Raw genomic sequence first — 14387 nt, 5'->3', positions numbered from 1 at the left:
GCCATCTCAGCTCGTTCAATTAGAAACGATATTCAAATTTAAGATGATAAATATTTTTAACTATAATGTATTGTCAACTATGTAAGTACATAAACATTAAATATAAAGCGTAACATTATAGACATTGAATTTTATTACAATATTCATGTGAATTTGCTATCCATATCACCGTCGATATTTCAAAAGGAAAATCACAAGTCGAATGCTGAAAATATTTCGAGTATGTAACGAATTTACTGGCGTCAATAGAAATTTACTATACACAGGATATATCCTAATAACCTGAATTATTTATCAATAGCGTCTTTGGAGTCTATCTATATCGATGTAGTAGGATAGAGTTTATTTATGAATAAAATTATTTAAGACTGGAAGAATGGGTATGGAATTTTAAGAATAATAAATAACATATTGTAAAATGATAAAATCATTTCACCGATGTATTTTTAATCGAATGAGATATAAAAAACCCTTAATTGATCTACTCTCCCGTACTGTACTTATACGACTTACAATAACAAAGCTTTTATATTGCCGCATTTATTTAAATATCTTGTAATATTCCCAGAATAACCCATTCGTGCGGTAAGCTGTGGAAATTTTATCTCCAAAAAAATTTCAAAATTTATATGTTACTTTGTTTGATAAGGGCTATAATTAAAAGATAGTTAATATATTTGCTGAATAAAGCAAATTAAGGTATTTCCCGGCACTATATAACATACGAGAATGCTGTTAATATTGCACATTGGAAAAAGTCTATGTCTGTCCTGAAACTTGGAACTAAAACAGCATAAAACTTTCACGTAATTTTACGCAAAAATGAAAAAAAAAACAAAACTTACCTTAATATAATCTATATTAATATTAAAAAGTAATAAAGTAAGTATGTCTGTCTGTCGCTCTTTCACGACCAAACCGATGAACTGAATTTGATTAAATTTGTTATGAAGTAAACTTTAAGACCAAGAAAGGACAAAGGGGACAAAGGCTACTTTTTTGCCTACCACATGACAACTTAAAACTAGCGAAGCCACAGGCGTCTACTAGTATAAGTATAATATAAATTATACTATAGTGTATTATAAAATCAGTCGAAGGCCTTACAATTCTTTGTATCTGAGTTTTAATAATACTCTAGTCTATAATCAAACGTCTAAAGTAGGTTTATATCATCTCACTTCATGGAAAAGCTTTAGACAAGTTCGTCTAGGTCGTTACAACGTACTCATCCATATTCAAAGTAATTGTATAGAGATCTTCCGCATCTCCGGGAGAGACTTAACATCTTAAAGTTCATAGATGGTTAAGCATTCTCAGAAAATCTTATACATGACAAGACGAGGACGATGATTATTTTATTACATACAGTCATGTACGAATTCTGTAGGTATAAACTCGAAACACACACCATAAATTGCATTCGTAATTATTTCGTATTCGTAATATACATTGATATGCGAAATAGATTATTATAATTGTAAAATTGAAAGTATTTACGCATCAATATACTGTACTAGTTCAGTTTAATTTCGATTTAAAAAAATCAAAATGTTGATACAGAATAGGGTTACTAATAAATACAGAATAGAATAGGGCTGCCAATTTAACGAATACAATATTCAAATGAAACCCTTAATGTATTTAGGTAAAAAATAATTTAATACGTAAATTAATGTGTTAACAAGCTATTTAACTTAAATACTTAAATATATATGACGTTATCTCCAACGTAAGTCTATTTACTTTACAATATTCTAGTCTAACATATTTTATGCGTTAAAATTAGATATATTTTTAATACTCATGACATGATATTTTTGTAAATTCTGTATCTACATTATTTATAATATTATTTACCATTGAATTTGAATCAACATCGAAATGAATAAATTAATGTTTATTATTAAAAGTTAACATAAAAAAAATATTTAGCGAACCCGGAACGTTGAGACGAGCTTATAATTTGATACTGAGATTCAAAGGATCTTTACGCTTCAATCAGTAATTCAAGTGCAGAAATTCTCGCTTCGGTGACTACTGAAAGGGGTTGTGTAAGCATTTGAATTATATTTTAACCGCTTTGTAGTTAAGTTAACCAATCAGAGCTCAGCGTTATGTATACGCACAAGCTAACACGCGTAGAAGGGTGGCATTTTATTGGTCAATATAAATATTCATAAGAAATCAATATAATGTAATGATCGACACTGCATAATCGTCATTCATAATGACATGTATGTAAAGAAACGTACAAAACTTGCTTAGTTACAAACGGCGTAGCTTTGCTACGACACGTACTACGGTCCCGTACGACCCGTTAGTGAATGTGCTACGAAGTATTCTACGAATGTAAAATAATACGTTCTTGGTTTAGAGGTTTTATATTTTATATATATTTACTTATTTTATTTTATTTGTCACAATATTTTTCGAATTTTCCATTCAATATTAGAAGTCGCTCGACAAAAATTATAACGATATTTTTTTACTATAAATATATGTGCTGTGAATGCCTGTACTGCTGTATCACACTGCACTGGTCTGTGTACTTTTATTACATAAGTGTTTTTGTGAATACGCCGATGGTGTTTCAAATAAATAAATAAATAAATATAAATAAAACCGCTGCTGGACGGCAAATAAAATAAATTTATAAGCGAATATATTTACGTCACCTTTGTTAAAAATCAAAAAGACATAACTTGATTATTTCATTGCTATCCTGTTAAGGCTCACCCTTACTTATGAAATCTTCGAAACTTTATTTTGATGAGTTTACTTTAAATGCTATGATTTTATATGAATTAATTTCACTAATGACTTAAAGTTAAATCGATGCTTTAAAAAATTTTGTTTCTATTATTTGAGTCAAAAGTATTGTCAGATGTGGGATTCGAACCCACGCCCACAGAAGTGGACTGCGACCTGAACGCAGCGCCTTAGACCGCTCGGCCATCCTGACTGTACGTTACAGGGTGAATTTAGTGAATTATAACAAACAATGTCTTGTATTTATATATATTGCATATTTGTATATTTTTTTCTGACATTTCGCAATTCTATTCTGTGACGACTTCAGAGTTTGTTCTTAAGAACAACTCTAAAGACTTCTCAAGTTATTTCTATTTAAGTTGAAGCAATCCAAGTAGCTTCTTGAGTAGAATAGTTCTTTCAAATCTTAAAACTATATAAAATTTTATATTAATGTTTATCAACTAATTAAAATTATGTTAGATTTAACAATAACCATATTAATAAAGAAAATTATTTTAAATAAATGTAATTAGTGCCTAATAAATTAGCACTATACTTGTGATTTTTCAATTAAAGCGATCAAGAGCTGACATGGCCCAGTAGTTAGAACAGGTGTATCTTAACCGATGATTTCGGGTTCAAACCCAGGCAAGCCACTATATATATATAAATATATATATATATATATATATATATATGTATGTGTGCTTAATTTGTCTTTATAATTAACCCCCGACGCAAAAAGAGGGGTGTTATAAGTTTGACGTGTCTGTCTGTCTGTCTGTCTGTCTGTGTGTCTGTCTGTCTGCGGCAACATAGCTCCGGTTTAGCCGCTTAAAAGTTATGGGGGGTTAAAGTGGGGAAGAAAAACCGAATGTCTGTAAATATGCTCAAGTGGGGTATCAAATGAAAGGTTATGACTCGTACATTACAAAAAACATTAGTAATTAAATAAAATTATTAGAAAAAAAATAATAATTAAGAAACAAAGAATATTAATTAGTAAGTAAAATAAAAAAGAACAAGATTGACCTTAAAATGTAATTTTAACTTATATGTTTTAAATAGACAAGAACCTACGTATTTACATTTTGCTCGGCGGTGAAAAAAAACATCGGGAGGAAACCTGCATGTGTCTAATTTCTTCGAAATTCTGCCACATTTGCTTTCCACCAACTTGCATTGGAACAGCGTGGTGAAGTATGTTCCAAACCCAATACTTATTAGGAGAGGAGGCCTTATCCCAGCAGTGGGAAATTTACAGGCTGTTACTTTACTTCACTTTATATCGAAGTAGTACGGAGTACGGATAGAGTTAATTTATGAATAAAATTATTAAAGGCTGGAAGAATGGGTATGGAATTATAAGAAACAGGAAATAACATATTGTAGATTGATTTTACGGGGGTTATTTTACTTTACTTTCCTTTTTAAAGCATTCGTTCCGGAGATTGTTTCCTTCTTACAAATTTTATCTGTTTATAATATTAATAACTATTCCCGAAATACCACTACGGGTAAAATTAATCCAGCAAAATTAATTAAATTTATAATTAATTGTATCTATTAATTACAGAGTCAACTTTGGGATGAACACGAACTAGAAGACGCAACATTTGCAGAGTGCAGCATCAGTAACGCAAACCACAGCTTTCAAGTACGTATTCTGAGAAAATTAATCGAATCGAAACTACCTATATCATATACTCTTTGTTTTAGGAGTTCAGTCTTCGGATTGACTGTTACAAACCTGTTTTAACCAACCTATATTAATTATGCCGAAATTCATGGCATCTGATTAAGAACTTAAATTAACAAGAACTTAAATGTATGAATTTCGATCGCTATTTTAGTGATAAGGCCGCCTCCTGTGTATCTTTGTCAACCGTGTTTAAATTATTTATTTATTGGTGTAAAACAAAGGGTATTTTGATTTCTGTAAGAATGTTGTACAGAGCAGAAATGTATTTTATTTTCACTGTTAAGTAATTATCTACATACTTGCTATAATATATTCTATTTATTACTTCAGAGCCTTTCGACATAGACTCTATTCCAACATAGTCTTCAGGCGCTTCAAATTTATAATGGTACGCATTAAATCAAATCAAATAAAAAAAAAAACTTAATTCAAGTAGGCTTTTACAAGCACTTTTGAATCGTCATTTTACAATTAAATGAAACTACCACCGGTTCGGAAAGAAGATTCTACCGAAAAGAACCGGCAAGAAACTCAGTAGTTGCTCTTTTTTAACACTTAAAAAATAAAGTCACGCTAATTACATACAATTATACATTATGTATGTAATATTTTATTACCAATGTATTTTTTATAAACTATTTGAACGAAACGGCAAAGTTAAAAATGTTTGCGGAATTTTATTATAGAAATGGATACCTTGCGCCAAGAAGGATTTATTGACTTTGCGGAGTCGGAAACTTGGCGTTATAAATTTGAACATTTGATTATTCAAGATCTCGGCCAACAATACCACCTCAATCCAATGTTAATGTTGTTTATTGTTCTTTATTCCTCTTGTGGTCGGAATAAATTGGTGGTTTGATTTAGATCGCAGTCTATCGGTTTGCCGAGTCCTAAAAAAAAAACAATCGTATATTTGCTATTTTTGAATTTCGAAGTATTAAGAGTATAAAGAGATTAAAATGAATAGAAAGAGTATGAATACCTTAATAATTCATAGCGGAAATATTAAGTAAACTAGTTAAACGCTCATTAGTAGCAAAAGTTTTTGGCTTAATTTACATTTCCTAACGGTCTTAGTCGAGAAAACTTTCGCCCTTGCGTGTTAATGTTGTTTCAAAGATATTAACTTGAGAACATTCGCCAGGTAAGACGCACTCGTTCGAACACGCGGATCTTAGTATAAGATTCTGAAATTCTATGCCCTTAATTTTTGTTTATCATCCATTTCGGACTCAGTGGTAAAGAAAAACATTTTGAGGAAACCTCTTTATGTGGGATAAAAGTCGAATATAAATATATTTTTATAGCAAAAACAATTGTAAAACATCGTAATAATATTAGATACATTAAAATATATAACATATACGCATGATAAATATTATACATCTATCAAAATGTGTATTTTATATTTCAGAGCGATGCCAAGTCATTTATGATATATGACGCTGGATTATCGTTTGTAATATCTCTGACAGTTTCCATAAAACATTTCTGTGTGTTATTTAACAAACGACCTAGAAGTGATGTTTGGTCTTTTTTTTTAATTATTGTATTATGTTTATTTGTTTTCATATATTCAGTCAGTAGGTCAACGGCAAACTGCCTGTCAGTTTACAGGTTCAAAATCGTGTTAATTTGCAAAAACCCGAAATGACTTTTAGGACGGGTAAGACGCATTCGAACCCGCATAGTTCGAGAAAAGACCAATGAATATTTTGTACTCACCGGTGACGATATCTTGAGCACATCATTATATGTTAGATAAAAATCTGCCATAAATGTTTAAAATTATAACCAACCAGCGTGATGAATAAATTCCAATTCTCAACACGAGCAAGCATTAGCCTAGCAATCCCCAATTTTTTAAAATGTTTTTATAGATACCTCATCACCAGTCTATACCGTGGTTATGTCTTATTTATGATTGTATCTAAATTTTTTGTTTGTATTTATGTTTTTATCGTCAGCATCGCAATGTAACGAAATTTAGATTGGATTGCTAAATGGTGACGATTCCATTCAACTCTACTATTATGACTTCTTCATTTACTCTCTGTTTCAAGGGAGACTTGTTGAATAGAATTTCTTGGTTTTATTAATCTTCGCGGAATTCTTGATTCCAGCCGGTCTGGATATTATTTGGCCAAGTTACAATTTTTCCTCGCATGAATTAATTTGTCTAAAATACACGGAGTATTTTAGAGATTATTATATACTAGCTGTGCCCGCGACTTTTTACGCGTATGAATTTAACAAAAATAAATATTATTGTAGCCTAAGTTACTCCCAATTATATCAGTTATCTACCAGTGAAAGTCCTGTCAAAAATCGGTCCAGAAATCAACCGGAACAAACAGACAGACAGACAAAAATTGTTAAAAATGTTATTTTGGTATATGTACCGTGTATACATACATATGCATTGAGTAAAATAGGGCTATTTTAATATTACAAACTGACAGTCCAATTTTATTATATGTACAAATTTAATTGTACTTTTAATTTTAAACTTTCACTTATATGTGTATTTAGTGTCGAAAGTTTCTGAACTCATGAACCAGTCTATGAAACCTAACGAAAGTACAACGTTGTTAAAAAAATCAACCCATAAAATAACTAACAAAAGTTTATAAAAAAATGTTAGCATGTTGTAAAAAATTTTCAACAGTTTTTACCCATTATTTGTGAGCCTACCGGCATCGGCAAAGCGTATGTGGAAAAACGGAATATGACCTCAATACACGACCTCGGTATATTGCAAGTAATTCGGGTGATATAGCAACTTTGCTTATTAGACGTCAGAATTTAAAAGAAAATAATTTAGGTGAGTTTTATTAAGCGCCCTAATATTAGGATTCGGTTTATGTGTATGTAACTTCATTTATATTGTATGTAGGTGTACATGTTAAAGTAAGAAAAGTAAAGTAAAGTAACAGCCTGTAAATTTCCCACTGCTGCGATAAGGCCTCCTCTTCCATTAAGGTTTGGAACATATTCCACCACGCTGTTCCAATGCGGGTTGGTGGAATGCACATGTGGCAGAATTTCGATGAAATTAGACGCATGCAGGTTTCCTCACGATGTTTTCCTTCACCGCCGAGCTTGAGATGAATTATAAACACAAATTAAACACATATATATAGTGGTGCTTGCCTGGGTTTGAACCCGCCATCATCGGATAAGATGTACGCGTTCTAACCACTGGACCATCTCAACTCTTTTATTAAAGTAAGATATGAACAAAATTCTTATGGTATATTAACCGGCAAATTATATACCAAATCCCACTAATCATGTGAGACCACTGCCCATGGATGCTAGTGTAGCGATGCAGCGGTTATATTTCTTACAAAAAAATATGCTACCAACATTCCGGCAAAGCACCTGCAAGTCCAGCTGTTGCAGATGTCAATGGGCGCTGGTAATCCCATACCATCAGACAATACCTCCTACTGGTTTGCCAACAAAATTATTCCATTAAAAATTGCGGTGTATCATCATAGTACACGAATATATGCTCAAACACAAGGTCTTTTCTCTCTTTCTAAGAATTCGATTAGACAGCAAATCTGACCGGAAAGAAACCCCATCCGACTTAGGCTTCGCGTTCTTTTCAATTTCTGTTTAGAATTTCTTGACAGATTAACTCAATTACTTAAGCCCGAATAATAATGACGCATTCAATGGTTTGAATGCATCATTATTATCATATCACATCAACAGCCTGTAAATTTCCCACTACTGGGCCAAGTTCTTCTCTCCATTTGAGAAGAATGATTGGAATATATTCCACCACAGGCACAAATCAAGCACGTGAAAACTCAATCATCGGTTAAGATGCACGCGTTCTAACCACTAGGCTATCTGGACACGCATTGAACCCAAGACCTGAAAATCCGAAATTTATCTAGCTACTTAACTTACATGGCATTCATAATCACGGGATAGAGAATACAAAGGCGCGGCCAAACGAACCATCAACCCTATCATCAATCTGTTAATATTTTAGTGGTGTATGAAGATAAATGATGTATATTTCTGTAGCGTCATTTTGCGTTACAAAAGTTTCGCATACTATATTAATATTTACTGTATCCTAAGTAAACATTGTTTTTTCTTATACTTATGACCGGAGTTCAAAACTATGTGTTACGCCTTTACCCGGAAATGATTTAAACGATACTTTTTCATTGGACAGGTTTTTTTAATGTGCTATTATTTCTCCACAAACGTATTGGGCGTGCCGTTGTTATGTCACATTTTTGCAGCTTTTAAATTTAGTATCGTTTTATTGCCAGGCAGCATCAAAACCTAGTTTTTTGCTTAATATCGGATAAGTTAACCCTTACAGGGTTACCACATGGGTCAAATTTTTTTTTATGGTATAGGTTGGCGGACGAGCATATGGGCCACCTGATGGTAAGTCACCATCACCCATAGACAATGACTCTGTAAGAAATATTAACTATTCCTTACATTGTCAATGTGCCACCAGCCTTGGGAACTAAGACGTCCCTTGTGCCTGTAGTTACACTGGCTCACTCACCCTTCAAACTGGAACACAACAATACTGAGTACTGTTATTTGGCGGTAGAATAACTGGTGAGTGGGTGGTACCTACCCAGACGGGCTTGCACAAAGCCCTACCACCAAGTGAAGTTCGAGTACAACATTCCTTCCCAGAAGTAGTACCTTCAAGAAACTCAGTGGTTACTCTTTTACCAAAGTTTACATCGCGTGACCAAAAAATAAAAGCAAATTTTTCCAAAGAAAAGGACTAAATGAGGTCCATTGTTGTATTAATATGCAAATGGACTCTAATGTAAGTCGAATTACATAGGGTCGGACACAGGTTTATGAGGTCACGAATGAGCCGACCGTTTATCATACGTCCACGTGTATCCGGGGCATTAAGGGATTAACGGTCTGACTCTGCTGTGTCAGAATTCGCTGTTACGGTACATCCGGATAGCAAACCATTTAAAAAGAGCTTAATGTATTCATATTTTTTGTGCTATTGACCCGGTTTGCTTTGCTTGGCTATACATTAAAAGTGGCGTCAGTTTTCTACGAGCTTTTATATAACATGCAGTGTTTGTTAGTTTGTTTAGGTTAAATCTTGCAAGCTGAATTAAAACCTCCTTCGAATCTACCTCGTTTAATTTTTATTATTCTATACATTATTCTATAAATTTCCTAAATACTAATCGGAAATGCAAGATATTTAAGATATCAAGCTCATACTATCTAACCTAACCTACAATCCACCGGAACTTGACAAAGGTTTAAAAATTAGAAGAACTGTATTACAGCGATATGTCTGTGCTATAAAAATAAACTATTGTGTACTTCCAAGTGTCATTTCAGCTTACCCTGCGAAAATATCTAAATCTTGTCACGATTTTAAATATATTGAAAGTCAGTGTTGCCAGTATCTTAACGCTTCTAAATAACCGTGTTTAAATTTGTCATTTTATTTAATTTATTATTAGATATCATAGACTAAAAAATCAAGAATTGACTTGTGTTTGTGCACAAAATACATGAATCTATTTAAAATATTATATTTTCCTACTTATATTTTAAATGTTTTGAAAAAGTTTTGTATATGTTTTATCATGCATTATGTTACGACCTAAACAAACGTTTAAAATTAAATAGAACACAATGAAATGAATGATGAAATATTCCTCTCCGTATATACAGCTATGTGAGATGCAAAATTTGCTTCATTTTCTAATATTCGATGTAGAGCCTTGTGACCTCAATGAGCTTGTCACGGTGTGTCATCGTATTATTGGGTCACGAGTGTGGTGCCGCTCTAAGGCGTAATGGATTTACGTTGATAAGTTTGAAACCATTAACACAGTTCTAACTGACTTTACTAAGTAATTATTGTCGTGGTAGAAAAAAATGTTGCAATAAATTTTGAATTATCGCTGAGTTTCATTTTATTTATCTTTCATACATTAATATTTAGCTTTATTAGATTCAGCGTTAAAAACATATGATACTATAATAATATTATACATAATGTTTCTTGCGATTTCACGATTTGATTACTCAGCCCATCATCATAAAATTTTATTTAAATATATCTAGACAATAGTACATAAGAGGCCATAAAGAACCCACTCACTAACCCTTTTGTGGAGCAATTTATGCGGTTCTTCGGCAATTTATGTTGCCAATTTTAAAAAAGGATGTTAAAGAAAGCTGTGTGCAAAAGTGTACCTTGAGAATTAATCGATCGCCTCATGGCTTTTTTATATTGAATATTTGTAAATAATTAAATTGAAAAAATAAAACCCTGTAAGCTCCTTTCGCCGGTTCTTCTCGGGTCAGGATATTTTCTTGTCTATAACGGTGGTAGTGTAATTTGACTATGAATGAGTGTGATGCTTCTATATCGAATAAAGGAATTTGATTTGATACTCTTTGTTATTTAATTGCTACAGATTCATGAATAATTTTGCCATCGCATTTGGAATACAACCTCAAGCGAGTCTCTACGGGAGCTCTTTTTTCGTTTAAATTAAAATCCACATCTAAAAAATATAAAATAAATAAATGATTGCTGCTCCGCGTAGTTATGTTAATTGTTCTCATTAGACGGGCCATTAAGCACACTGGAGATTATGAAATGATCCAACAAACATACTTTTCAGATTTATGTATAATCATATTACACATTACATGAGCCGAGATGACCCAGTGGTTAGAACACGTGCATCGTAACCGATGATTTCGGGTTCAAACCCAGACAAGCCCCTCTATATACATATATGTGCTTAATTTGTGTTTATAATTCATCTCGTGCTCGGCGGTGAAGGAAAACATCGTGAGGAAACATACATATTACCAACCCGCATTGGAACAGCGTGGTGGAATATCTTCCAAACCCTCTTCTCAATAAGAGAGGAGGCCTGAGCCCAGCAGTGGGAAATATACAAGCTGTTTTAATTTCTGTTCTGTTCTTCTATTTCATAGCATCCTTCTTTTAAATTTAGAATGCTAATAATTCTGCGCGTCCACATCTTAGTTAAATTTACGTCTATACTAAAATTATAAATGTGACAGTAACTTTGTCTGTCTGGCTATCACGGCCAAACCACGAAACTTGGTCTGAAACAAGCTTGAAGTTCAAGATCACCTAACTAACAACCTTAAACTAACAGTAGTATTAGTAGTAATAGTAGTCGTAGTTTTCTAGTAAATCTCGTATTTTAAGATTTCCGTGGTCGAGTAGTGTGTACACTAGTTTTCAATATGGAAAAAGTTCATTACTTTTCTATGTTGTCTTAGGGTTGGGGGATTTTGTGGTACCAAAATTACTCGTCAAAATTCTAAGTTTCATCCGCACCACCTAGATGTCCGAAAATTCACAGCAGCGCGATTTCTTAGACATTTTCTGCCTCGCACAACCACTTTGTGGAACCAGCTTTCGCCGGCGGTTTTTCCGAACGGATACGACATGGGAACCTTCAAGAAAAGAGCGTACTCCTTTCTTAAAGGCCTGCAATGCACCTGCAAGCCCCTTGGTGTTGCAGATGTCCATGGGCAGTGGTAGTCACTTTCTATCAGGTAAGCCTCCTGCTCGCTTGACACCTATGTCTTAAAAAAAAATCTTTACTTGTGATTTTCCATAACACAAGTGCATTGGCTATTATTATGCTATTATATTGGGATCAGAGTAATATATGTGATGTTGTTAAATATTTATATTTATATAACACAACCGTTTGTCTTGTCTCAATCCCCGACTAGCTCTATTTTAGTTTACGTTACTATCGGTTCAGTAGTTTAGTCTTGTTGATGTAACAATCCGAACAACATAATTGCTAATGCAATTATTATGTTATTATGATAATTAGGTACTTAATAATTTCGTATTGGTTTTGCTTTTTAGTTAATCAGAATATACTTTTTTGTTCATAATAATGACACCTTGACCTTGCTATCGTCGTATCCAAAAACTTTCGTTCTTTTAGTTCAACTCAATATTGCGACACATAAGTTGTGCACTATTAGTCCAAGAGCCAGTGATCGGTAGACTTACATTATAGTAGCAAGCTCCATATTACTGTCAGGTATACTGCTTCATCTGCTGTTGGTGAAATGGTGGTTAACTATTCCCTGTAGTAAGCAGTACACCTGAGAGTAATATGGAGATTGCTACTATAACGTAAGTCTGCCGATCACTGGCTCTCAATCTATATTGTAGATGTTAAGGAGTAGGACTGCATCAATTGAACCATGAGGCTAGTTACACACTAATTTAATGGAAGCGTTGCAACATTGGGGACGCAGCCACACACGTAAACGCTTATCTTAACTACATATATACTAAAACACATACAAAACTAGGTCTTGACCTGTTAATAACGGACGTCGTAAAGGGAAAAAAGACAATATAAAAAGGTGTAAACATTAGGAAGACGTAAATGTAGACGTAAAGTGTTCGTGTCGCAGAATGGGCAACAAATCCACGAGTATGTACTAACGTCTTTACGCATCATATATAACGGAGCAGGCATGCCCCAGCCCGTTTTTAAAAAACATGACGTCAGCATAGCTGACATCACGAGTGTCAGAGTTTCGATCTTTAACCATCTTCGGTGGTATGAAATAAAACTCAGGAAATAATCCTCTCTGATTTATTCCAATATGAGACGGTCCGATCGCTCCGACGGCTCGACCAAGTCTGTCGAAACCGGCGGTCGCTTGATCTTTTATAACAAAAATAGGTGGGTAGACTTATTCACTCAAGATAACAGTTGTTTACAAACATTAAAATATTTCAGAGTAATTTAACATTTCAAAATTCACTAAAAATTATTCATTTAACAATGAAACAGTTTTAAATTATTAAAATAATAATTTCTGGATACGTGTTTTTCTTAAATTCGTGGCTCCGCGCCGACACGGCCATTCTGACAGGCGGTGCGCGCTCTGCACCTGCCTAAGTTGTGCGATTGGAAATCTGCGAATCAAAAACATTTTTGAAGCAGGTATCTGTAAGCAACACATCATGTTGACCTTTGATAATTGTTTTGTAAAACAGTACACAAAGAAATCTCTCATGCACCTTTATTGTAATAAATATGGGAAGATTTTACGCATACTATGCTCATAACTGTTAAAAGTTGTCGTAGATCTGTGGTGTATACATGTCTATACCACGGTCCACAAGGTCTCCCTACGGTATCTCATGGTTCTCTGTGGATACATCAAGGATCCGCGGGTAGCTCAAGGGTAACACGTGGTTAGCTCAGAGGTATCACTCTCCAGATTACGGTATATAAATGGCTACCACGGCTCCACAACGCCTCCCAACGGTATCTCATGGTTCACTTTTGGATACATCAAGGATCCGTGAGTAGTACGAGGGTAACACGTGGTTAGCTCAGAGGTAACACTCTCAAACCAGAGTGTACGTGTCTAGTTATGGTTGCATGAGGAATCTCAATGGTAATTAATAAAAATTTTTTTTTTTTTTTTTTTTTTGTTATTGCTCTTTTTTTTTATTTATTTTTTCTTTTTAGATTTTAAGCTTTTTCTTTTTAGATTTTAAGAGGTAAGATAAGTAAATTTTGCCTCACAGTTTTATGCGATGATTAGTTCTCGTCGATGTTGACCACTCGCACTGACTGACCAGCTCGTGATATGGATGGCAACTCCCGCTATCACGGCCATTCTGCAGGACGGTGCGCGCTCTGCACCAGTCGCGTTTCTTGGTCGCCCGGCTGCGGTGCACGACGAAGCTGACCATGAGCGCCCTCTGCCGATCACCTTCTTCACTGTCGTTATTCTTATGAAACCTGTAAATTTCGAAAGACACAATTAATTAATCACATCAAGTAATGGTGGTTACGTGGACTCTTTATTAATGTCGATCAGGTTTAAGAAGTTCAGGTGCTATGCT

The 14387-nt window shown here is 33.9% G+C and overlaps 1 protein-coding gene and 1 non-coding gene across 2 annotated transcripts in view; one reads left to right on the top strand and one right to left on the bottom strand.

Annotated features, from left to right (window-relative positions):
• The window catches only part of LOC124540995 (diacylglycerol kinase eta), a 198504-nt gene that overhangs the window by 121705 nt on the left and 62412 nt on the right, over positions 1 to 14387 (top strand). Inside the window, exon 3 of the mRNA XM_047118770.1 lies at positions 4334 to 4414. Coding sequence (XP_046974726.1) covers positions 4334 to 4414 — 81 coding nt within the window. The remainder of the gene's footprint in view (positions 1 to 4333; positions 4415 to 14387) is intronic.
• On the bottom strand, positions 2882 to 2965 carry Trnal-cag. The gene has a single exon. It is a non-coding gene; the product is annotated as a tRNA-Leu (tRNA).

The sequence above is a fragment of the Vanessa cardui genome, chromosome 2 (assembly GCF_905220365.1).
Source record: "Vanessa cardui chromosome 2, ilVanCard2.1, whole genome shotgun sequence".
Taxonomy (NCBI): domain Eukaryota; kingdom Metazoa; phylum Arthropoda; class Insecta; order Lepidoptera; family Nymphalidae; genus Vanessa; species Vanessa cardui.
Note: the sequence above shows the minus strand (reverse complement) of the source record. Positions and strands in the feature narration are given on the sequence as shown.